At 46.9% G+C, this 25394-nt stretch overlaps 2 protein-coding genes across 3 annotated transcripts; both read left to right on the top strand.

Annotated features, from left to right (window-relative positions):
* The first annotated feature begins 1108 nt into the window (after positions 1–1108).
* On the top strand, positions 1109–8097 carry LOC109731549 (uncharacterized). Of its 2 annotated transcripts, XM_045227934.2 has the most exons (5): positions 1109–1342; positions 1457–1580; positions 4398–4671; positions 5422–5538; positions 5629–8097. In XM_045227934.2, exons 1-5 carry the CDS (start codon positions 1189–1191, stop codon positions 7663–7665), a joined length of 2706 nt encoding a protein of 901 aa, XP_045083869.1. In that variant the 5' UTR covers positions 1109–1188; the 3' UTR covers positions 7666–8097. The 2 variants fall into 2 exon arrangements, with proteins under 2 accessions (XP_045083869.1, XP_020146312.1); XM_020290723.4 differs by lacking the exons at positions 1109–1342; positions 1457–1580 and adding an exon at positions 3466–3779.
* Positions 8098–10281: 2184 nt separating this feature from the next.
* LOC109731527 (MEIOTIC F-BOX protein MOF) lies at positions 10282–12039 on the top strand. The gene is made up of 3 exons (XM_020290699.4): positions 10282–11269; positions 11379–11645; positions 11726–12039. The coding sequence occupies exons 1-3, from the start codon at positions 10391–10393 to the stop codon at positions 11930–11932; spliced, it is 1353 nt and encodes a 450-aa protein (XP_020146288.1). The 5' UTR covers positions 10282–10390; the 3' UTR covers positions 11933–12039.
* Positions 12040–25394: the final 13355 nt, after the last annotated feature.

The following is a 25394-nucleotide window of genomic DNA, read 5'->3' as shown; positions in this document are numbered from 1 at the left end:
TATGTAGACATGACCGAGACACATCTCCGATCAATAACCAAAAGCGGAACCTGGATGCTCATATTGGTTCCTACATATTCTACGAAGATCTTTATCGGTCAAACCGCAATAACAACATACGTTATTCCCTTTGTCATCGGTATGTTACTTGCCCGAGATTCGATCGTCGGTATCACTATACCGAGTTCAATCTCGTTACCGGCAAGTCTCTTTACTCGTTCCGTAATGCATCATTCCGCAACTAACTCATTAGTCACATTGCTTGCAAGGCTTATAGTGATGTGCATTACCGAGAGGGCCCAGAGATACCTCTTCGATACTCGGAGTGACAAATCCTAATCTTGATCTATGCCAACCCAACAAACACCTTCGGAGACACCTGTAGAGCATCTTTATAATCACTCAGTTATGTTGTTACGTTTGATAGCACACAAGGCGTTCCTCCGGTATTCGAGAGTTGCATAATCTCATAGTCAGAGGAATATGTATAAGTCATGAAGAAAGCAATAGCAATAAAACTTAACGATCATTATGCTAAGCTAACGGATGAGTCTTGTCCATCACATCATTCTCTAATGATGTGATCCTGTTCATCAAATGACAACACATGTCTATAGTCAGGAAACTTAACCATCTTTAATTAACGAGCTAGTCAAGTAGAGGCGTACTAGGGACACTCTATTTTGTCTATGTATTCACACATGTACTAAGCTTCCGGTTAATACAATTCTAGCATGAATAATAAACATTTATCATGATATAAGGAAATATAAATAACAACTTTATTATTGCCTCTAGGGCATATTTCCTTCAATTTTGACCATGGGTATTGCGCATGAAGTACCTAATAGGTTTAGGCAGGTTTGTGCCCATGGGTCCACATATAATAAAGGAAGGGTGGTCGGTTTGGGCCGCAGTTTCTGGATTGCTGGCTTGATACTCGTCTGATTGCCTTCCCACCCATTTTATTTTGAGTCCACATACATTGTCGCAAAATTAGAAAGTTTTAGAGGTGTCCATTTTTGTGGCATAACATCATGAATATTTTAAATGGATCCAACTGTTTATATGCATTGTGTCCTCCTATATAATCAACTCTTGAGCCAACCCTAGCACATATTCTTCCCCTCACCGCCGCCACCTCCCTATTCATTCTCCATCTGTTGACCTCCTCGCCAAAAATCAACCATGATTTCCATCTCGTTCATCTTCTCTTTTCTTTGGTTCATGGATCTATTTCCGAGCTCATGCCTCCTCCCCAACATCTCACCACCTTCTTCCCAGTCCATGATGAATCAAAAACCACCAGATCTGATGCATCTCAACGCCAGATTCATTAAAGGTGACGTGATACCTTGCACGATCTGATGATACATGGGGAACAGTAGAGTAGTAGTAGAGCGCTGAGTGGAAGATGAGGCCGCGGGGACTTGATTACTAAATTATTCTTCTGCAGCGGTGATTTCCTCCCCCCTTGAAGAGGATAAGATGATTGCGAAAGCGGGCAGCACGATTGTATTGGAGGCCAATTCCTCATTGATATGGCTCGATTTTTGTTTTGCTTACAGATGTGGACTTTGGTAAGTACCATAAATAACATTTTATTTTTGGGTTAACGGGTCATTTGCTTTTACTCAATTAAAAAATTGTTTGAGAAATGTAATAAAATTTCTAAGGCCATGTATCGCGTGTGATTAAAAGTTTAGAAAGAGCCTCTTCCGTGGCACTAGAAGTATGAAACCAAACAATTAAGAATTATTTGAGCGGTCATAAAATTTACCAACTTCTAAGTGTTACTGTTCAAATATATTAAACTCAAAAGATGCTATATTTTATAAATGTGAACCCGCGTAGACATATTTGATGCAGGTTACTTGTGCAGGACACGAGCGCCAAACTAATATAAAAGCAACACTCTTAGTAATATTAAGCCAACCATCAGAGGTGGCCTCAAATACCGGTAAAGTTTGTGCTCTTATAGTCAATAGAAACAAAGGCATCCTTTGTTTAACATTGTCTACAAATACCTGATACTTTAATGGAAGTCTGAAACCGCCGGAGCCAAAGCAGTGCTCCCTTGTCTCACTCTTGGTCATGAAGATTGTGACTGACAAGTCTTGCCTGAAGGAGAGCCTCATCCTGGCATTGCAACATAGACACGTGAGATGATCTAAAACAAATCTATACTAAATCATAATTTTTTTTATAGCACATTCAACGTGTTGATAACCAAGCTTTTTTTATCTATTAAACTCATAATTCATTAGATCTTTGATACCAATGCCAAAACACGTTTGTTGCTGCAACGATAATAGATGTAATCTTTTGTTTAAGATCGCAATGTAAACAAAACCAAAAAGAATAAAGAGCTATTCTTTCTGATCAAACAAGGGGAACATTCAAGATGAATTTTGTACATATCAATGATCTATTCCATAGTATACCAAGTCAATTAAAGACACTCGCAACCCTCTATCCCCAACACCCAAACAAACACAAAATATATCAGAATTGAATAGGAAAAAGTACATAGGTCAACACGTGTTGATTAAAACTGACGAGTTGGTGAACTAACTAACCCCATCAGACATCCCTACCCTACGGAATCCAGTCGGGTACCGAGCAAAGATGCAATATATAATGATGAACTAGCAAGGAAAGGATGACAAACGTGCAACGGATTACACTTCTCGCATCGACATGGGTGGTGCGCGATGCAGCAGAAGGGTGTGACAGATGCCCAATTGCACATGTGGTAGCGACGGTGGCTGCTTATGGTTGCATAACTATAGGTTTGCGGCGGCGGTTACTTTCATTTTGTAGATGAGGAGATCGAGGGTGGCGCCAACACGGTTGTACCGGGGGGCGAATTCCGTGCCGATTCGGCGTGGTGTTTATTTGGCGATGAGTTTTTTTAACATCAATACAGACACAAGCGCTCATGTATACACACATACACTCATCCCTATGAACGCACACACGCATACCTTTTTTTTGTGAGCACCTCCGAGAGATTGAGCCGGCATATCATCTTAAGATTTTGCGAAGTCATCGTAGGCGTCTCGTGGTCGACGGGAACGTTTCCTCTAATTGAACGCCTATCACCGGATATCCTGAAACAAATTAAGAGTAAATGCGAGCACCAGGACTTGAATCCTGATGGGCTAGGAATAACACTGTCCATCTAACCATCCAACCACAGATTGGTTCATTTGGCGATGAGTTTTAATATAATTTTTTTGAACACAATACAGACGCAATGGCTCGTATATACGCGCATACACTCATCCATATGAATGCACACGCGCACGTTCTACCTCTATGAGCATTTCCGAGAGACTGAGCCGACATATTATCTTAAGATTTTACAAAATCATCATAGGCACTTTATAATCAATGAAAAACATCTCCTCCCACTAAACATGCATGGCCGAAAATTGCCGAAAATTCCACGCACGCGGCAACGCGGAGGCACAACCAACCACCTCCGGCAAATACAGAAGGGAACGCGACGGCGGCCGATTTGCGCCTTCTTCGGCCTCCCGCTGCCCACCAAAATCAAAACACGTCCCCAAATAAACACCGCGCCGGATCATCCCCTTTCCCCCAATTCCCCCTTCTCCAAAACAGCCGCCGCCGCCGCCGCAAACCTATACTAGTTATCAACGACAAGCAGCAGCAGCAGCCGCCGCCGCCGCACCTGTCATCGGGCGGCTGTCCTCCTGCTGCGCCCCGCCCCCGCCCGTCGTCGGCGCGAGACGACGCCTGATCCTTCGCGCGTATGGCGTCCTTCCCCTTTCCAGTTCACCATGACCTCGCATCTCTGCTTACCCGACTGGATTCGGTAGGATAGGGATGATCTGCTGGCGGTAGTCAGTTCACCAACTCGGGGCTAGGGTTTTCGGCTAGCCAGTTTCGATCAGTGCGTCACCGCCTGCCTAGTTTTTCCTATTCAGTTCCGATCTATTTTTAGTTTGTTTGGGTTGGGGATGACGGGTTTGCGAGTGTCTGCAGTCGACTTGGTATACTGCAACGTTTAACCGTACAAGTTCCATCTCGCAAGATCGCTGGCTATTTGGTCTGGTTCGTGTCACGCATGCGATTCCCCTGCGCGTTTGTTCTGTTCCCTTTGTTTGATCAGGACGAATCAATCTTATTTACTAGGTTTTTCTTTTACATTATTCTATAAGCTGGAACAAAGGATTGGGCCTGTTTTTAGCCTGCAGAATTAGCTGGGCAACAAACATCTTTTGGCATTAATAACGAGGAATACTGAATTATGAGTTTCATGGATGAAAAATCCTGCTCATCACAAGCTAAATGTGCTATAACGAAATTTTATGACTTAGTACAGATTTGTTTCTGATCGATGTCACCTGTTCATGTTGCAATGTCAGGATGAGGCTCTCCTTCAGGCAAGACACGGACATGGCAGGTGCGATCTTCATGTGCAACACCAGGGCAAGGCAGCAGTTCTTTGTCTCAGGCGTTTTCAGACTTGCTTTAGAGTATCAGCCCTTTGTCGACAATGTCAAACAAGGGATGCCTCTCTTTCTCTTTGACTACAACGAACGCAAGCTTTACGGGGTGTTTGAGGCCGCCTCTGATGGTGGACTGGATATTACTGACAGAGCTGCTTTTAGATCTTCTGTCCACTCATATCCTGCACAGGTAACCTGCATCAAACATATGCCTCTTCAGTTCAAATTTATCAAAATATAGGGTCTTCTGAGTTTAATATCTCTGAAAAATAATACTTTGTCGTTGGAAATTTTATGACTGCTCAAATAATTGTTAATTGTTTGGTTTCAGGCTTTTAGTCTTATGAAGATGCTCTTTCTGATTTTTTAATCACACGAGACAGAGGGGCTTAGACAATTTTTTGCACTTCTCAAACAAATTTTTGGGTGGAATAAAAGCAAATGATCAGTTAACCCCAAAGTTAGGAGCTGAACCTTCAGGACTATATATATCTTGGCATAGCTTGCGTTGTCTCAGAGTTGCGTTCGTACACATGCAAAAAATTGTAATAATTAAGATTTCCTGACAAAAGATCATGTAAGGTGTCCAGCAAAAAATAAGACTATTGACACAATGGACACAAAGTTTTCTGTCATTACATACCCTAAATGAGTGGTTTCTTCAGCCATCTGGGAACATTCTTCAAAAACAAAGTATGACATCGGACGAACAGGTTGATATACTTCTTTTTTTTGCTTTAGATGGTTACTTCATGGTTTTCAGTTACACAGTTAAAAATGTGAAAAACTTCTTGTTAAGAAAAAAAAACTGCTTTTATTACAGTACTAGGCAGTCGTTTGAATATAAAATACCCGTTATAATTCGTTCTGGGTTCTGGGAACTGTTTCTTTATTGTATTTGCGTGCTACTGTAAGAATTATTCATTTGTTTTTTTTCTAGGTCCGATTCAAAATTATTTGGAAGTGCAGACCACTTGCAGAAGATGAGTTCTCTCATGCCATAAAAGAGAATTACTATACGATGTATAAATTCTATTTTGACCTTTCCTACCAGCAGGTTTGCTTTACTACAGAACTTGGTTAAAAGTTAAAATCCATGATTTTTAATTGCATGGCTATAATCACACAAACTTGTTCTTACTGACAGGTTGTCCAGCTATATGAGTTGTTTGATAATAAGAGGGTAGAGCAACCTATTCGCAACTACACCATAAGTGCTCATTCGAAAGAAGGCCACTTCTGTAAAGGGAGACCAGACAAAAGGAGTTTGACTCCAAATATTTCTCCCATTTCTACTGATCAATCACACACTTTGACTGTAACAGCTGGAACAAACTATTCTGCTCCTACAAGGATGCGTGGAACCGCACCACATAATTTTGAGGCACGAACAAATCTGTCAGTGCCATTGGTAAGTAAACCCGTTGGAGTCCAAATTGATCCCATCCACAGCAGCCATCATGTTCAAAAGATATTACCTTATCATAACAATTCACGTCGCCAAGATGTTTCGACAGTAGATGGCATTTCAACTCAGGTATATGCTCCCTGTTCTCAGACAAATGGATATCACCAAGATCAATTTGTTACAAATCAATCATATCCAATACCTGATGACTACATGCACAGTAGCTTGTCTTCTGGATGCATGACTGCCAGTCCAACTGATAGAATTAGGTCGTCTGAAAAGCAGTCATATGTAGGCAGTACTTCGCGATCTCTTCAACATATTACTCAGGCATCAACTGGCGGAGACAGAAACTACGTGAATTCAACTCCAAATGTCCCTTCGTATAATTTTTCTCTGGCAAATCGACAAGGCAGTGCTAACTTGAAGGACAACTATGATATCGACTGTCACCACTGCAAAGAGATACACACATCTGAGCATCAGCACTTAAGCAAGGAAAGAGCTCAAGTAGCTCCAGTATTAATCCAACAAGGTATTCCTGCATACCCTGAAGTTCCTGAAGTATCAACAATTGGTCAACGGAAAGATGATTTTGGTGATTACATCCCGATTGCTGATTGTGCTCAAGATTTTGATAATGATTGGTGGAAACATGGCTCCTATCATAGTGTTTCAAGTTCACTGGATCGTCGAAATGTTATTGGAGCCAACATGTCAGATCAATTACATACAAATTGTGAAATAGAAGCTGAAAGTAACACAACATTAGTTCCTGGTCAGTGCTCACAAAACAGTGTGTTTTCTCGCTTATCGATGAAGCAACAACCTCTTCAAGAAGTTGTTGGCTCACAAAACAGTGTGTTTTCTCGCTTATCGCCGAAGCAACCTCTTCAAGAAATTACTGGTCCTTCACTCAGTCAAATGCTTAATTCACTTTCTACAAGAACAAAACAATGGAGCAGTGGGAATAGTGCACATATTTCTAAAGAAAGAGAGATTAGAAGTGAGAACAGGACACTTATTTCTCAAAAAGGAGATGATAGAGCACTTACTTATGATGCTGGTAACCAGTTGGTTGGTGAACAGTCCATTGACATAACCTGTCCTCTTGCTGAGTTAAACCTGCCAAGCGTAGTAGAAGGAAAAGAAAGCACAGAGCCTCCCTTCTTAAACTTCAAGAGGCGCAGCGAAACAGCGCAGCTGGATGGCAACTTAGGAAAGGAGACTAGTGGGAAAATGAAGAGGAGAAAGCTTGTGCGCCCTTCCTTTGGAGAGAATAACAAGCCTACTAATTCTGGAGTAGAGATCCAAGTGAATGGCGCAGAGGACAGGAAACATCCACATTTCGACGCTGATGGGAACAAGTTCAGTATTGACCTGAACAAACCTGCATCCTCAGACAATCTTCTAGTGGAGGAGGATGGTAGCACTATACTTTGTCCTGTTGATATCAACATACAAACCGAGAAGCCCTGTGAAGTAAACACCACACACAAGCCAAAATTTTCAGATGCTATGGAGGTAACTGAGGAACAAGATCACCCTGTGGAGAATGCCGCACAAACTGGTGATAAAGTTTCACTTGATTTGAGCATTGCAGATTTGAATACGATGGACAAGTCTAAGCTTCAAGCAATTCTTGATTCACCATGGTTGCAAGCACTTGACAAGCTGAGGAATGGTAAGTCCAACAACTCTGAGGTGGCTGGATCAAGCATTTGTGGTGATGACAATACAATGAAAATGGAGACGAACCCTGATGGGAGCACCTAACCTAGGTGTACCAAATCTGTTACTGATGTAACAGCTTCAATCTTGTACTGGTATGAATTGCTCCAATTGGATTCTTCTTCTCCAGCTGCTACTACAGAGGCAGGAGGTAATCCTCCTTTTTGGGATTTTTTGTTTTTGGCCACTACCGAAGAAGAACCCAGTTGCAGAAGAACCCAATTGGAGCAAATACCATACGAGTACAAGACTGAAGCTAGTAAGGAGCTGTTAATGTCCGGTATCATACACAGGAATAGTTACATGTGTTTTGGAGGTAAAGGTTGTCGGAGGGGTTGACTCAATGGGAATCTGTTTCCCTTGCCCCAGAACTCATGGTCCCTAATCATCGTAGGTCTCTTGGATGTTACCTTGTATGAATGTATACGAGATATACTCCATATGAAAGAGATGTTTTGGCAGTACATTTGGATGAAATCTTGCATTATTTTGTGCGTGCTAACACCACCCATAGTAGTGTAGTATAGTATTCCTCCATCCGGGATTGTTAGAGCAACTCTAGCGGATACTGTAAAACCTTGACGGCCCTTATAACTCAAGGCGTTTCTATAGGATCTGCTCTTTTTTCGGCCTGAGCAGATCCGTTAACAAAGGCCCGGTCCGTATTTTTTTTACAAGCGGCCCGTATATTCTCCCCTCTACCGCTACATTTATCGAATATAGCTTGATTTAGGGTTTGCGTCTGGCATTTCCCCCACCCGCCTCTACCGCAATCCCACCAACTTCGGCAACCAATCCTCCCTACTCAGGCGCTTGATTCTCGTGCGCACACACACTTTTATAGCAGATCCATGTACGGCGGAGGTCACTGGTGTGGGCCTGCGGGGGCCGCGGTGGCTCATCACAGCACAAGCGCCCTCGGCACGACGCCAAGGCCAGCTCCAGCCAGCCTCCGGTTGAGCCGTGGCTCTCAAAGCAGGCCAACGAGCATGGCGCCCTCTCCCGTAGAGGCATCTGGAAGGCGTGGCCGCCGAGCTTCCATGAGGCCCGGGACGCGCTTTGGCCCACCACCAAGGCACCTGTGGCTCAACGCGGCGAAGGAGGGGTACGACCTCGCGTACGTTCTCTACAAAGTCGGTGACCGAGTTCTACCTAAACGTGAAGCCCTAAACTAGTTTAGATTAGATTTTATCTAGTATGTTTTTAAGTTTGTATGTTCGAATGTATAAACTCCGGTGAACTATGATGGCGCGAACATTAAGTTTCAAATATGTAGTATGGTTTTACAAGATTTGTTCTGTCGTGCCTTCCAAAGTAATTTAAACTCGTTTTACATGATTCAAGTTTGTTGCTCTAATCATGGGGTTAGTTTTATTTTTATTTTTATTTTGAGCGATAATAGTGGGGCTAACGATTTACACAACCGACCGGCAAAGCGATCGTGCCGGTCGCTCGTCCTTGCGCCATATGTAAGTTGAAGTTGAAGAAAAGAGTTGGTCAGATCTGACGGTCATTTTGAAGGCTGATCATGCAGCTGCGGCTAAACCCAACCAAATGGGTCGGTCTTAGCATGCCGGCCTGGTAGAATGTTTATAATCAGGTCGTGCCGGCATGTGGCCCACCTAGGGCCGTGCCTGGCCGTGAGGCGGGGCACTAGTGCTGGCACCGCACGACCATTTATTTTATTTTTATATAGCCTAATAGGCTTAATATAGGTCCAAAACAACCCAATAAGCTGAATTATACGCGGGCTGGCGTGCGAAACAGGCCGCAGTGCCAACCCGTGTAACATCGGGGCCATGCCTGGGCCAGGGAGGGCAGCATGCGTGCTGGCCCGGCACGCCCCATGTACTTGTTGTGCCCGGCCAGTCCGTGCCGTGTCTGGCCCATATAACCCTAGTTGTGTCATGCCGGGGCGACCCATTTGGCTAGGTCTGGCTGTGGGGCGACCGGCTGAATCTGGCCCTAATCGTGAGGTTGACCTTGACCAACGTCTTTTAGTTGAAGACGCATACACCTCAGGATGTGCATGCATTTGGTTTTTTCGGTTTAATTCGGTTTGGTTTATACGGTTTATGGTTTATATATTTTTCATATTTTGGTTTATACGATTTTATACACAGACACAACTTAGTTTCGGTAATAAGCATTTACTTTCAATTCGATTTTAATAATAACCAAATTACGCTTTCAGTAATAACCAAATTAACCAAAGTTGATGTAAATTATTAAGCCAATACATAACTCTTACATTATATATATCATAATGAGGAAAGGATAAAGAATGCACATTGGATAAGCAGTTACGCTAATCACGTAAACTGAAGCACTAAATGCGCTAGAAAGTATTGTACTATAGCAGCCCATTACATTTTTTGAACTAAAAAAACCTTAATTTCAATTCGGTTTAACCAAATGGTTTTCGGTTTCTAACCGGAAAAAACAAAATGCAAATGGTTTTCAGATTTTAAAACTGAAACTGAAACCAAAACCGAAACCTGAAAAAACCAAAATAATCTGGTTTGGTTTTCGGTTCGGTTTTGCACACCCTGTACACGCTGCAACTCGGGAACATGAAGTTGAAATCGCTAGTAATCGCGGATCAGCATGCCGCGAGCCATTCCATTTAGGGCGAGACAGAATGGGCGGGCACAAGTGGTCTGGTGTCCGAGCCGATTGGTCAGACCCCTTCAAGAAAAGAAGTTGAAGACGCATGCCGGAACGGATCTAGGGTAATCTTCTCAGTCGACCCGTCCCCGATCTGAAATACATGGATGCCGCCGGCGTCGACCGGCTGAGCGACCTGACGGACTGCCTGCTCCACGCCATCCTCTCCCGCCTGGAGGCCCGGCAGGTCGTGCAAACCTGCGTGCTGTCGTCGAGGTGGCGCCGCCTCTGGCTGGCCGCCCCGTGCCTCGACATCGACGGCGGGGAGGACCAAGAGGGGGAAGATGAGGAGGAGCGGCACAAGAAGCTGGACGATTTCGTCGACAACCTCTTGCTTCGCCGTAGAACCTGCGCCTTCTCGCCGCTGCACACCCTGCGGGTGAGCGTCGCCTCGCCGCGGCCTCTGTGGAGGCGGCTCCACCACGACCGCCGTTCTTCCATCTGCGCCGCCCACACCAGATGGGTCAGCCGTGGCCTCGAGAGCTCCCCGGCGGTGCTCGAAGTACGCGGCATCAAGCTGCCTTCCTTCTCCTCAGGCACCCACCGCCTCACTAAGCTGCTCCTTCAGGACGTGATTCTCCACAAGGATTTCGAGAAGCACCTCTTCGCCTGGCTCAGAGTCCTCCAAGACTTGGAGATCAGAAGCTCGGACATGTCCAATCTCTCAAGGATCGAGTCCAACACGCTCAAGAACCTCACAATTGAGGCAGGCACCATCTTAAACTTCGAGGTCATAGCCCCTCGGCTCGCCTCGCTGCACCTTGCCGTCCAGTTCCGTGGCCTTCGAGCCTTCTCTGTCACCGTACGGGAGGCGCCTGATCTTGTCCAAGCATCCGTCCGCTTATTGGACAATCCTCTGCCGGCGAAAGAATATCCCTTTGTTTTTCAACAGGACCCAATTTTCTTGGTACCGATGCTATGCAGATTTCTCGGCTCTCTATCCAACGTCAGGAGCTTGGAGCTGTCAGGATTCCGTGATATGGTTTGTTCCTTCAGTCTTGTGCTTGCTTCATTTGTATGTAATTCCCATTCATTCAACTGCATAATGCAAGTGCACACTAACTAACCCTGTTCTTGTCTCTGCAATGTAGGCACAACATATTTCGCCACCTCCTCCACCTGGTGTTCCTTGGCCTGCCGAGTACCAATTTCAACTGATGGCACCAGGAAGTGATAATTCTGCCCCATGTCCTATGTTGCAGGCGATACTTGATGAGGAGCACAATAGATTACCAATGTTCCGCAATCTAAGAACCTTGGTCCTTGATAAATGTGATATTGGTGACAACATTCAGACGTTGTGTAGTTTCCTGCATTATACGCCTGCCCTCGAGAAACTTACTCTGAAGAACTGTGAGGTAACTACATGTAACTTCACTTGATTTTTCTAACTGAAGGACCTTACCTCCAAATTTATTTGTTTTGCTCCTGCGTGTAGTGCCAAAACGTTCCATCTAGTTCAGCTTCCAACATTTTGGAGATGGGATTTATGACCTCCAGTCTCAGCCTAGTACAAATCCAGTACGATGACAGGGATGATCATGAAGACCAAGGTATTCGACAAGTTGACAATGTTGTGTCCATGGTGGAGAAGAACATGCCAGCGACTGCAATGATCCATGTGACCAAAGTCAGGAAAAATTAGAATCCTCGTTTTAGCTGTTCATGGAATCATTTTTCCATATATATTTTTTGGGGTATATTTGGTGAATATTTCTAAATAGAGTTTACTCCACTTTTCATCTCCAAAAACAATTTTTTACGCATTTTACCCACCCGGCTTGGCGCAGTGGTAGAGTCTCTCCACTTGTGGCCTGGAGGTCCCGGGTTTGAACCAGCCTCCTTGTTTAGAACTTATGCATGGGTATATGACTGTTTAGAAATTTCCTTTCACTGACCCCACTTTGTCAGGGAGTTTTCAATATTAGATACGCCCTTTTATTTTACCCGGCCTTGAAGTTTAATCTTGGACAGGATATATACCCTTAACTTTGTATTTTGGCAAGAATTATCCCCGACATAAATCCCCATGTGACTCCATTTTGGTACATCAACAAACCAGACACATGCCCTTTGTACGTGTCCCACATAGGACTAATATAGTGTTTCCAAAATTCAGGATGGTCAGAATGGGCACTATTTTGCCGGGGGTAAAGTATGTCAATTCCGGGTAACAAAGAGTGACCAAGCTTGAACTTAGGAAATCCTCAAAAGAAAAAAAAAACCCACATGTTTAGAGCAACTCCAATAGCTCGTGTATCCAAAAAACCTACCAATTACGGGGAGTTGGGCAAAAAAAGCTTCCGTAAACCCGAATTTTTAAGGGATCTCGTAAAAACACCCCCTCTGTCTTGTAATTTTAAGGGAAGATGGCCATCCCGTATAATTTTGGCGGGCGGATAACCGCCTGAAATTTCACGAGCAGAATGACGGGAAACGTCGCCTCCCTGCCGGCGGAAGGTCACCTCGCCACCATTGGAACATCGTCATGATGCCCCCGCGAGGCTGCGCCACGAACGCCATTGTCGCGGAGGCTGGCCGCCGCCGCCAGAACGCCATTGCACCTGCCGCACAACCCTGCCCCGCGAGGCCGACCGCCTCCTCTGCCGCGAGATCGCTGCCGCCGTCCCTGACGCGTAGCCCCACCCCACTAGGCCGGCCGCCACTGCCGCCGCACAACCCTGCCCCGAGAGGCCGCTTCGTCTCGCGGCCCTGCCTGGCCTGTCCCGCAAGGCCTCTTGCCGCCAGGTTGGCCCGCCGCTGCGAGGCCGACCAGTGTCGCCTCACTGCTCCGGCCGTCGTCGCCACAGGGTGTAACTGACGGGCGGGCCCCAACACCTTTTAATGAAAATACGAAGAAAAAAATATTTTATGAGAAGAAGTTTTATGAGAACCGAGAAAAGTAGATGTTAGAAAACTTCCCTTAAATTATACTCCCGAGATGTGGGAGTTGCTCTTGGGGGCTTAAAAATGATTTGAAATCTTATAAACAAAGGACAAGCATTATTCTTTCGTGTTATACACAAGATGATTTGTATGTGTTGAGTGGGAAGTGTCTTTTTTTTAGAAACTTCCAATCTATTCATCTCCAACCATGGCAGTACAAAAAACATGAGAGGTAATAAAAATTATAACCAGGTATGTGGACCACCTAGCGACGGCTACAAGCACTAAAGTGAGTCGAAGGCGCATCGTTGTCATCGCCCCTCCCTCGCTAGAGCCAGACAAACCTTCTTATAGTAGACAACCGGGAAGTCATCGTGCTAAGGCCTCGTAGGACCAGTGCACCAGAGCAGCAGCCATCGCCGGTGAAGAAAGTCAAAGATCGGAAGGATCAAACCTATAACCACCCAAACTAAGATGAACGAAGACCGGATCCAAGCAGATCCACCGAAGACCAGCACTGAGCGAATCCGGCAAGATCCGACGAAGACACAGCTCCACACGCCCTCGAACGACGCTAGACGCATCATCGGGGCAGGGTTAGAACGTGGGAGACAATATTTCTACTAAGGGATATCGCCACCGCCACGCAGCCTCAACCAAGACACTGAGCCTAACAAGAATGAGAACGGGTTCCCTCCCTCCAGCGGGAGGCCGAGATCCTCCGCACCTCCATGGCCCAAAGGCCATCGGAGATGGGGTGGACCAGCGGCGGCGCCGATGGGAGGAAGAGGAAAGATTGGGATCTTTTCTTGTGGAGGAGGTCATTGTCAGCTATATGTCATAAAACCTATATTGTGGGATTCTCGTGTGGGAAGTGTCATTTTAACGAGATTGTGGATGGAACTCTTCTTATTAAGCATTGTTCAATATTTTCCAGGGCACTACATTATTTTGGTGATAAAGGAAACCGAGAAATATAAAGCCTTTATCTACTTGTTGGTTTACTTTCATATGGCCTCCCTTCGATACCATTGATATTGAAACCACACACAATTAACAAGATTTCAGCGTATTTAGAGAAAGGTGGCCATTGTTGCTAAGCTGGCCACAAACAATATAAAGGAGTGCGCTTGGTAGCCCGCATCACTCCAAAGAGGCCTAGTGGATACACGAAAAACATGTTTCATAGCATATACATGGAGGCTTGGTTCGCACACGCATGATCCTTAAAGTAGCGCAGAGCCTGGCTCGCTTGGAACATTCAAATCAGTCGTTTCTAGTGAGCCATGCCAAGTCAGGCGCAAAAGTGGGGCACGTCATACGTGACGGTGCAGGGGAAATTGGGGCTGAGATAGCGGGACAGAAATCGGTCGGCGCGGATAGCGCGAAATCTAGCATCAACCATTTACTCGCTCACCTGTAGGTTGTAGCGCTAGGAAAAACGCAGCCTCCGTTCTTGGCTTGGTCGGCGGCGGTGACTCGGATCTGCGGAAGCAGCGACATCGGTGAAGGCGGTGACTTTAATCTCATGCAACAGGACATGCTTCTCCCCTTCGCCTCGTTCTCCTCGTCCATGCTACTGGTGGGTCGTTGGCTCCCAAGGGGCAAGCAGCATACAACCTTCCTCCCATGTTAATGTTAGGCCATTAGGTACGGTGCAGGATCGATTTCGCCATTGCTCACCTCATTGTTGAGTCGCCACTAGTACGTGTCGATGCTATACAAACGGTTTTTAACCCCTTTCCGCGACGGCATTTGGAACCGTCGCCTAGTGAGTGACGGTGATAGGAGGGTCCTTCCCACACGACCCAGAAACCGTCGGGGATAGGGACCCTATAGTACTCCTATTCGTTTGTGCTCGCATTGCCATCGTAGTCAGTATTCTGTGGTGCTACATTTACTATGCGCGGCCCATCACAAACGGTTCACTATTATAGAACGTGTATGATAAGCATACAATCACACACATTCGCTTTTCCCAAACTGTATGCGATAACTAATTAAGAAGATTAGCTAATCGTCGTACGAGTGCCGGACAGGATTACGAAACGTCGGACCGTCGTAAAATCGTCGTACATGACAACTATTGCACACGCTATTCTGTGGTGCAACGTTTACGATGTATACTTCATCAGAAACAGTTCATGGTTGCGAATCATGTATGATAAGGCAACTAACACAAACGTTTAGTTTACCCGCACCGTTTGTGATATTGTCTGACATCGCACACGCTTTGCAAACGGCAACTGTGTGCATGCTTGCACACGTTTTCTCTCTGTGAACCGTCTCGGATTATGGTGTATATCATAAACGTTTGTGTTTTACCAACAGTGTGTGCCGTAACGACCTGGAGAGCGTAATTTCACCGTAATTTAATTGCTACTATTTCAAATTGTACCGGATTTGAATTTGAATTTGAATGTATGCTACATCTTTATTCATATCCACCAGGTTCAAACAACCAATGCATTATTCGATTCATAGGTACATATGTTCAAGAATTACATAAGAACCAAATAAAGAATGATGAACCATAGTTGTATACTTGTACTATTAAAGACGATAAAGAAAGAGGTGAAATACATTCTGGTTGCTGAACAAGGTGAAGCGGAATGCCCATATTGTGCCCTCCTCCATGCAGAAGGCACGCACGACTCTAGTCCAACCCCTTGTGATGGCCGACCGCCCATCCTTCATTGTCTTCATGAAAACATCTAGATAATCATCGTGTTCTGGTAGAAATACTTTAACCTTTGCATGCCCACCAATCATATAGTTTGAGAGGTAATCTTGAGTAAACTGCTTTGGCAACCACTGCAAAGGAAAAAGATCCAGACATTGTCATCTAACACAACTCATTATGGACAGTAAAAAGAAGGCTGCAGAGTTCTTACTTACCATCCCGCAGTTCGCTCTTGTCTTGGATAAAGTGCAAACAAATAGGTTAATTGTCATCTTTGGACCCATTTTACTAACAATCTTTATCAGTTTCCTCACTTGATGCTGCTTCATCGATATCTCATTGCCCCATACGCAGAAAGGGTCAAAGCGCGGATCTTTACCAATGACATATGTACCTAAAAGCACCAAGTTAATATTATAAGCTAAACAACAATTGCACAATGATGTAGTACAACACTCTTTTATAATACTCCCTCCATTCCTAAATATTTGTCTTTCTAGCGATTTCAACAAGTGACTACATATAGAGCAAAATGAGTGAATCTACACTCTAAAATATGTCTATATACATCCGTATGTGGTAGTCCATTTGAAATCTCTAAAAAGACAAATATTTAGGAACGGAGGGAGTATCTTATAACATCCAATATACTCACATATTAGATGAATTAACATCTTATATTATGGGTGGGAAGGAGTTTAGTGCATTCTTACAAATTATCGGCTGATTAACTGCTGCTGTATTCATGGGTTACAGTTAGTTTGAGCTAGTTCGGGCTCAAATAGCCCTAAATTATATCTAAACATGAAGGCTAGTTTGAGCTAGTTGCATCTATAACCCACCCAAAAAAACTATCCAACCTAAGAGGTGCTAATTGGAGCTAGTTCTCCTAGTGCATTTATTGTCAATCTAACCCTGCCATCCAAACAACTCTTTGGATGGAGTTAGTTCAGGGTTAGTCATGAGCTAGAAACTAACTCTAACCTTAGCTAAGTTGAGTATCCAAACAGGGCTGTGTTGTTGTTGCTGCTGCTGCTCTTCTACGTATATCTAGACATTATTAGAACATTAATGTAACACTCTTCCTTGTAGCTATGTAGCCTAGGATTGCATATCTAGACATTAAGTACAATGCATGTTGCTATGTAGCCTTAGATATATTACATATGGCCCTAGTTAACCTAACGATAAATGGGTTGCAGATATATTTAGTTAAAAGTACGATTCACCGATTAGTCCCTTATCAGCCCCCAACTTATATGGTACCAGCTACCGATATCCTGAACAATGAGCATCTATAAGCCATGGGATGAAACTAACCTCGATGGAAAACAACAGTCGTTCCCAAAATTGTCCTGTGTAGGTACATCGAGAAGCATGTTAAGCACAACAGGCTATACATCAACCAAAATTATCCATGGCAGACAAAATAATCTCCAAAAGATAGCTTCAGTGTGCAGGTTTAAGCATGCTAGTAAAGCAAAACAAGTGGAAATGTGTGTTAACTGCAACAGGCCTAACATTTAACAACAAGCAAATATAGTCATTCAAACTGGCATTGTGCTGGTCTAAGTACACTGGTTATTGTTAAATAAAAATGGAAAGGCGTGTTAACTACAAGATGCAACAACCAAATGTAGTCATTCATAGTGGTATTGTTGAAACTGGTACTGATGAAATTGAACTATACAGTTCATACTTGCACATATAGAACATCACGTTATGAATAACTGGAATAAACAAGGCATACTACGAACAACCAAAGATATCATTTGAAACTGGACATATGCTAACTACAAACAACCGAACAATCAAAAAACTTTAAAAGATGCATATGCTAGCTATAACATGCTTAACAACAAGCAAATATATGCATTCCTATCGGTATGTTTAAAACTGGATTGATGAAATGTACTACACAGTAAATAATTGCACATATAGAGCATCACATTGTGAACAACTGAAATAAACAAGGCATACTGCAAACAACCAGATGTAGCAATTAAAACTGGACATATTCTCACTACACTACAAAAGGGACTCAACAAAACAAATCATGGGTTTCCCTCTGTGAAGAGGCACGGCAAAACAAATCATGGGTTTCCTCACTTGTCACAGATGGGCTCGTTCCCGTCGGAAGAGCATGGACCCTGGATGCGCTCCATGTTGTCGCAGATGGGCTCCTTCCCCTTGGAAGAGCACGGCTGTAGGGTGCCCTCCCTGATGTCGCAGACGGGCGCTTTCCCCTTGGAAGAGTAGATGGGCTCTTTCCCCTTGGAAGAGCCGGAGAGGGTGCCCTCCTCGTGGTTGCCGTCGATGAGGTCTGACTTGGAGGCTGTGGATCCCAAGCCAGCGTCGCAGAACGTGTCCTTCAGAAATGACAAAAGGGGCTCGATGGCGATGTAGGATGGAAAATTGTTGGCAGCGAGCCAAAGGAGATCAGTGGCGGGGCCATGGATGAGGTCGACGGTGGTTGAACCCGAGGGGTTGGGGGCGGGCCACTTAACCTGTGACATATCCCGCCTCAGGCCATCGCTGTCGATGACCTCGATGTCGTAGCGGACGGCTGAGACATGCCCGCATACTCTAGCCCGCTGCTTGAGTGCCTGCCGCTAGTAATGGTCGTCAGCTTCCTCGGCGACGTCGGGCGAAGAGACCGCGATACACCTCTTTTGGGCTAGTCGCTCCTCGAGCTCCACGGGAAGCGTAGCCGGGCTTAGGCTGCAACGCTGTAGAGTGGGGGATGGGGATCTGTGGGAAAGGGGGTGTTTGGCAGGCGTCATCTAAGAAACTCAGGGCGGCCTGGGTATGGAGATCGGTGGGTAAGCTGCACGGGCAAACTGGCAGATGTTGACAATGGAGGCCTTGCGGCAGTGGCGGGGACCTTGCTAGGGTTTCGAGCGAGGGAGGGTGTGTGTGTGCGCACGCCCGAGGAGGTTTTGGTATGTGTGTGTGTGTGTGGAGGGGGGGGGGTGTGTTTGAGGAAATGACGCGGGTACTGAAAACATTACTACGCGGGAGTCAAACGCGGGAGTGAAATGCCGGGGCTATTGAAAATTTTGATGATGGTGCATCGCACACGGTTTGGAGATAACGACCGTGTGTTATGAAACAGAAAAACCCTCGAGGCGGGCATATATTTTCTAGGGATGCAGGCGGGATTGGGAACAAGAAACATCGCACACGGCCCGGAGATAACAACCGTGTGTTATGAAACAGAAAAACCCTCGAGGCGGGCAGATATTTTCTAGGGATGCAGGCAGGATTGGGAACAAGAAACATCACACACGGTCCGGAGATAACAACCGTGTGTCTTGAAACAGAAAAACCCTCGAGGCGGGCATATTTTTTTGAGAGGGGGAGCCTCGTGGAGGCCAATGTACTGTGCGGATGTGTGCGTGACAGGGGCACCGGCATGGCACACGGTAGTTTGAGTGAACCGTGTCTGTTGCGTCATCCGACTTGTCTAATGTTCATAAATTTGGCGAAAAATGACGCAGGAGAGGGTCAGAACACGAACACACTTGCATGTGGACCAAATTTATGTATGAAAAGGGTGGTTTGATTTTCAAATACCAAATGCAACTTCGATGTGGCTCCTATCTCGCAAAGCACACGGTATTGCTTGCCCCCACCCCCCCTCGTGTCGGCACGAAGGGAATCCTAAGCTATGAATGCATGCCCCCTCCCCCCCAACCGAGGTTCACCTAGCAAAGTGTGAAGTAGCTAGCAGCCCCCTGAGGGAGTCCTGGACTAAGGGGTCCTCGGGCGTCCGGCCTGTTACTCAGTGGGCCGGACTGATGGGCTATGAAGACACGAAGACCGAAGACTATACCCGTGTCCGGATTGGACTCTACTTGGTGTGGAAGGCAAGCTAGGCGATTGATTATGAAGATTCCCTCTTATGTAACCGACCTCGTGTAACCCTAGATCTCTCCGGTGTCTATATAAACCGGAGAGCATAGTCCGGATAGGACAAATTCATTACCATATACTCATTGGCTAGACTTCTAGGGTTTAGCCATTACGATCTCGTGGTAGATCAACTCTTCTAACACTCATATTCATCAAGATCAATCAAGCAGGAAGTAGGGTATTACCTCCATAGAGAGGGCCCGAACCTGCATAAACATCGTGTCCCCCGTCTCCTGTTACCATCGATTCTAGACGCACAGTTCGAGACCCCCTACCCGAGATCCGCCGGTTTTGACACCGACATTGGTGCTTTCATTGAGAGTTCCATTGTGCAGTCGACGTAAGGATTCGATGGCCCCTTCGATCATCAGTAATGACGCCGTCCAGGGAGAAACCTTCCTCCCCGGACAAATCTTTGTGTTCGGTGGCTTCGTACTGCGGGCCAACTCTCTTGGCCGTCTAGAGCAGGTCGATAGCTACGCCCCTGGCCATCAGGTCAGATTTGGAAGCTTGAACTACGTCACGGATATCCGCGGAGACTCGATCTTCAATGGATTTGAGACCGCGGCGATCGCTCCCCTTCTCTCCGATGAGCATGACTTAAATCTGTCATCGGGGTACACCTAGGAGATGGATCCTGTTACTGCAACGGCCTCAATACCGTAGCAGATCATCCCCTCCGAGGCCATAAAGTACGCGGCGTTGGAGCCGCACACGGGCTCGACATCCCGCAATGCCTGCGTCAATGGAACTCCGGACTTGTCTCCGGCTTTATGTTCCGGATCAAGTGCGCCTGCGGACACCGAGCTGGATCGGTTACCGATTTTCGAATTTAGCGCCGCAGACATCTTCCAGCATTCGCCTTTGGGTGACGTACTGAATTCTTTGAAGAACATGTCCTTGGAGGAAGACCCACAGCCGAACTATGTTCGGTTCGAGCTAGAGGCAGACGATGAGGAATTTTGCTTCCCACCCGCCACCCACTTCATAGCCACCGTCGATGACTTAACCGACGTGCTCGACTATGGCTCCGAAGACATCGACGGCATGGACAACGATGCCGATAGGGAGCAAGGCCAAGACCCGCCATTCACTGGACGTTGGACGACCACCTCTTCGTACGATGTGTACATGGTTGATACAGCTAAAGGATCTGGCAACGACAAAGAAGAGCCGGATAAGAACAAACCCTCTGAGACGCAGTCCAAGCGCCGACGTCCCAATCGCCGTTCTAAGCCTCGTCGCTCAAAGGATGGCAACACTGGCACCGGAGAAAATAGTACTCCGGGCGACGCCAAAACCAATCAAGACCCTGTTGGCGCTGCATCCGAACAGGAGGAACATGACAACATGCAAGACAACCCTGACGAACAGGCCATATAAGATAACTCAGAGGATGATAGTTACCATCCACCCTCCGAAGAGGAGACAAGCCTCGGCAACGAAGATTTCATCATGCCCGAGGACCCACCGGAGCAGGAACGCTTTAAGCTTCAACTTATAGCCACTGCAAGGAGCCTGAAAAAGAAGCAGCAGCAGCTTCAAGCTGAACAAGATCTGCTCGTCGACAGATGGACTGACGTCCTGACAGCGGAAGAATACGGCCTCAAGCGCCCAGCCAAGAGCTACCCGAAACGTAGACTGCTACCTCAATTCGATGAGGAGGCACCGGAGCACACATCTCCCTCGCGTAATGCGGAACGACCACCGCGTGGTCGAGACAGGGCAGCTGACCGGCCACCCCGCGGCCGGGACAAAGCGGCAACTCAGGCCGAACAAAAGCCTGCCCCACCGCCTCGTAAAAATAGAGATGGAAGAGTTCGGGGTCACACATACGACCTCCGGCAAATCCTGGACGATAGAACATGACACACAAGATCGATCTACAGATCGAGAGGGCGTGCCTCGAGGCACGAAGAAGGCTGCCTATTTGGACGTGATAAATCTAACCATGCTCGGGCCGAATACCGCAGACGGACTCCATCAGAGCTACGCCATGACTCGGCCCGATATAGAGGTGCCGCACACCCCCTTTGCTTCACAGATGAAGTACTGGACCATCAATTCCCCGAGGGGTTCAAGCCCGTCAACATCGAATCATACGACGGCACAACCGATCCCACAATGTGGATCGAGGATTTCATCCTCCACATCCACATGGCTCGAGGAGATGATCTCCACGCCATTAAATACCTCCCACTCAAGCTCAAAGGGCCAGCTCGGCACTGGCTTAACAGCCTGCCTGAAAACTCTATCGGTAGCTGGGAGGACTTGGAAGAAGCTTTCCTAGACAACTTCCAAGGAACATATGTCCAACCACCACACGCCGATGACTTAAGCCACATAGTTCAACAACCTGGAGAATCAGCCAGAAAATTCTGGACTAGGTTCCTAACCAAAAAGAACCAGATCGTTGACTGTCCGGACGCCGAGGCCTTAGCATCCTTCAAACACAGCATCCATGACGAATGGCTAGCATGCCACCTCGGTCGAGAAAAGCCGAAGTCCATGGCAGCCCTAACGGCACTCATGACCCGCTTTTGCGCGGGAGAGGACAGTTGGCTGGCCCGTAGCAACAATACGACCAACGAAACAAGCCCCTCCGAGGCCAAGAACAGCACCGACAAGCTCCAGCGCAATAGAAACAAACGCCGAAGCAACGGCGATAACACAAATGACACAACAGTTCATGTCGGATTCAGCGGCTCCAAGTCCGGCCAGCGAAAGAAGCCCTATAAAAGGAGCAGCGGAAAACAATCCAGCTTGGACCGCATACTTGATCGTCCTTGCCAAATTCATGGCACCCCAGACAAACCGGCCATACATACCAATAGAGATTGCCGGGTCTTCAAACAAGCCAGCAAAGCAAATGGCAGAGGCAAAGAAGGGGAATCACAGAGCGACGAAGAGCCCTGGCAGCCAAACACCGGGGGGCAAAAGAAATCCCCCCAAGTCAAAACAGTGAACATGATATACATTACACATATCCCCAAAAGGGAGCGCAAGCGCGCACTCAGGGACGTCTACGCGGTAGAGCCAGTCGCCCCAAAATTCAATCCATGGTCGTCATCCCCGATCACCTTCGATCGACGAGACCACTCAACTAGTGTCCGCCACAGCGGTTCAGCCGCACTAGTTCTTGACCCAATTATTGACGGGTTCCACCTAACTCGAGTCCTAATGGACGGTGGTAGCAGCTGAGGGAGTCCTGGATTAGGGGGTCCTCAGACAGCTGGACTATATACTTTGGCCGGACTGTTGGACTGTGAAGATACAAGGTTGAAGACTTCGTCCCGTGTCCGGATGGGACTCTCCTTGGCGTGGAAGGCAAGCTTGGCAATTCGGATATGTAGATCTCCTCCCTTGTAACCGACTCTGTGTAACCCTAGCCCCCTCAAGTGTCTATATAAACCGGAGGGTTTAGTCCGTAGGACAACAACAATCATAACCATAGGCTAGCTTCTAGGGTTTAGCCTCTACGATCTCGTGGTAGATCAACTCTTGTAATACTCATATCATCAAGATCAATCAAGCAGGAAGTAGGGTATTACCTCCATCGAGAGGGCCCGAACCTGGGTAAACATCGTGTCCCCCACCTCCTGTTACCATCCGCCTTAGACGCACAGTTCGGGAACCCCTACCTGAGATCCGCCGGTTTCGACACCGACATTGGTGCTTTCATTGTGAGTTCCACTGTGCCGTCACGATAAGGCTTGATGGCTCGCCTTGTTGTCAAGGACAACATTACCTCTGGGGGAGCCCTGGCTGCAGGCCAAACTCTCCGACTAGGCGGCTTCGTCATGACCGCCCGTTCGGCCGTCGCGCCGACGATGACTTCTCAGGTCATCAAAAACAGCCTCCACATCGGCTCGGAATTCGTCGAGCAGATGGAACCAATGGAGCTCTCTTCTTTGAACGAGCTCTTGGATCGCATCGCCGGCTTGGGAGTCGCTACGGACTATGATTGGATCGGGCTCAAACCCGACCAAAGGGAGATTAACTCTCCGCCGGTCACCCATCAGATAGCGGTGGTAGAGGAGCAATGTAGCGATTCTTCCTCTATTTTGAGGACGAACTATGTCCGGATTCCCGAGCTCTTCGAGTCGGATACCCGTCTACGGGAGGACATGGCCCAAGCTTCGAACTTAGAATCAGGCATTGGGCCAGAACTATTGGGCAAAATCCCAGAGCCCGAACTTCCAAGCTCGGAAACTCCTCCGCCCCTGGGCTTCAGACCGGGTCAGGGTTTGGACCTAAATCTACCCACCCACCCAGACATAAGTGATCTTTCCCAAATTAGACAAGAGCCCCAAGAGACAGTACATCACTATTGGGCCATATTCCTCCTTGTAATGAACAAGGTCAAGGACTGTCGCGAGGAAGACGCAATTTCACTCTTTTGCAAAAATTGCACGGACAAGGGAATCCTCAACGCCATAAGTCGCCGTGACATAGCACACTTCGCTGACTTGGCGGCCATAGTACGAAAGTAATGTGCGATGGAAAGCGCCTGGAAAACCCAAGCAAAATTCTGGGATCCCCCGGCTCTCACTAGAAGCCCCGTCCGAATTAAAAGGGTGTACTCCCGTAAGTCACCCGATCCAATTACAAAGAAACCAAAGCCCACTACAGGGCGTGGAACTATATTGGAGGGATGGCTCAATGGGCCATGCAAAATTCACAATACACCGGACACCACGCCAACACATAGCCTTAGAGCATGTTGGATACTCCGGCAGGTGGCCAAGAGCGGTGAGGATCTCCTCATTAACAATACCGCAGAGCACCATCCCATGGACAATAACAATACAATATTGACAGTCTTCGAGACCTTCGCCTCAAATAATAGGCGCAAGCGAGCACTCCGCAGCCTTGCCGAAGTCTGCCACGTTGCAGCAATAAATCCATGGAACGACACGGCCATAACCTTCAATGCCAGTGACGAACCTCAATTCCGAACAGCCCGAGCACCAACCTCTTTGGTCCTTAGTCCAATCGTGGACGGCTTCCGGCTTACTAAAGTGCTCATGGACGGCGGCAGCGGATTAAACATCATCTACGAAGAAACTCTTAGCAAAATGGGAATAGACAGGAGCCGCATTGAGCAAAGCAGCACGACCTTCAGAGGAATCATCCCTGGTCGGGAGGCACGTTGCGCGGGAAAAATCACACTACATGTGGTATTCGGCACACCGGAGAATTATAGGTCCGAAGAAATCACATTCCAAGTGGCCCCGTTCAGTAGAGGATATCATGCCCTTTTAGGGCGGGAGGCATTCACGATCTTCCAAGCTATACCCCATTACGGGTACATGAAGCTCAAAATGCCCGGGCCCAATGGAATCATTACTCTAGCTAGTGATCCGGACATAGCACTCCGCGCCAAAAATAAAACCGCCGCACTAGCCCTCGAGGCATTATCCGAAGCCCTCGCGGCCGAAGAACTAACCGCGCTGCGCTCCACAGTGGACAGGGACGACGTGATACTCGAAAAAAGATCCAAGTCCACCTCTTTTAAACCAGCGGATGAAATAGTCAAATTCCAGGTCCATCCAACTGACCCCACAAAAACAACATCCATCGGGGCACAACTGAACCCCACTACAGACGCCGCACTACGGGA

This window comes from Aegilops tauschii, chromosome 4 (genome assembly GCF_002575655.3).
Source record: "Aegilops tauschii subsp. strangulata cultivar AL8/78 chromosome 4, Aet v6.0, whole genome shotgun sequence".
NCBI lineage: Eukaryota > Viridiplantae > Streptophyta > Magnoliopsida > Poales > Poaceae > Aegilops > Aegilops tauschii.
The sequence above is the reverse complement of the archived record's forward strand: the minus strand, read 5'-3'. Positions and strand labels throughout refer to the sequence as shown.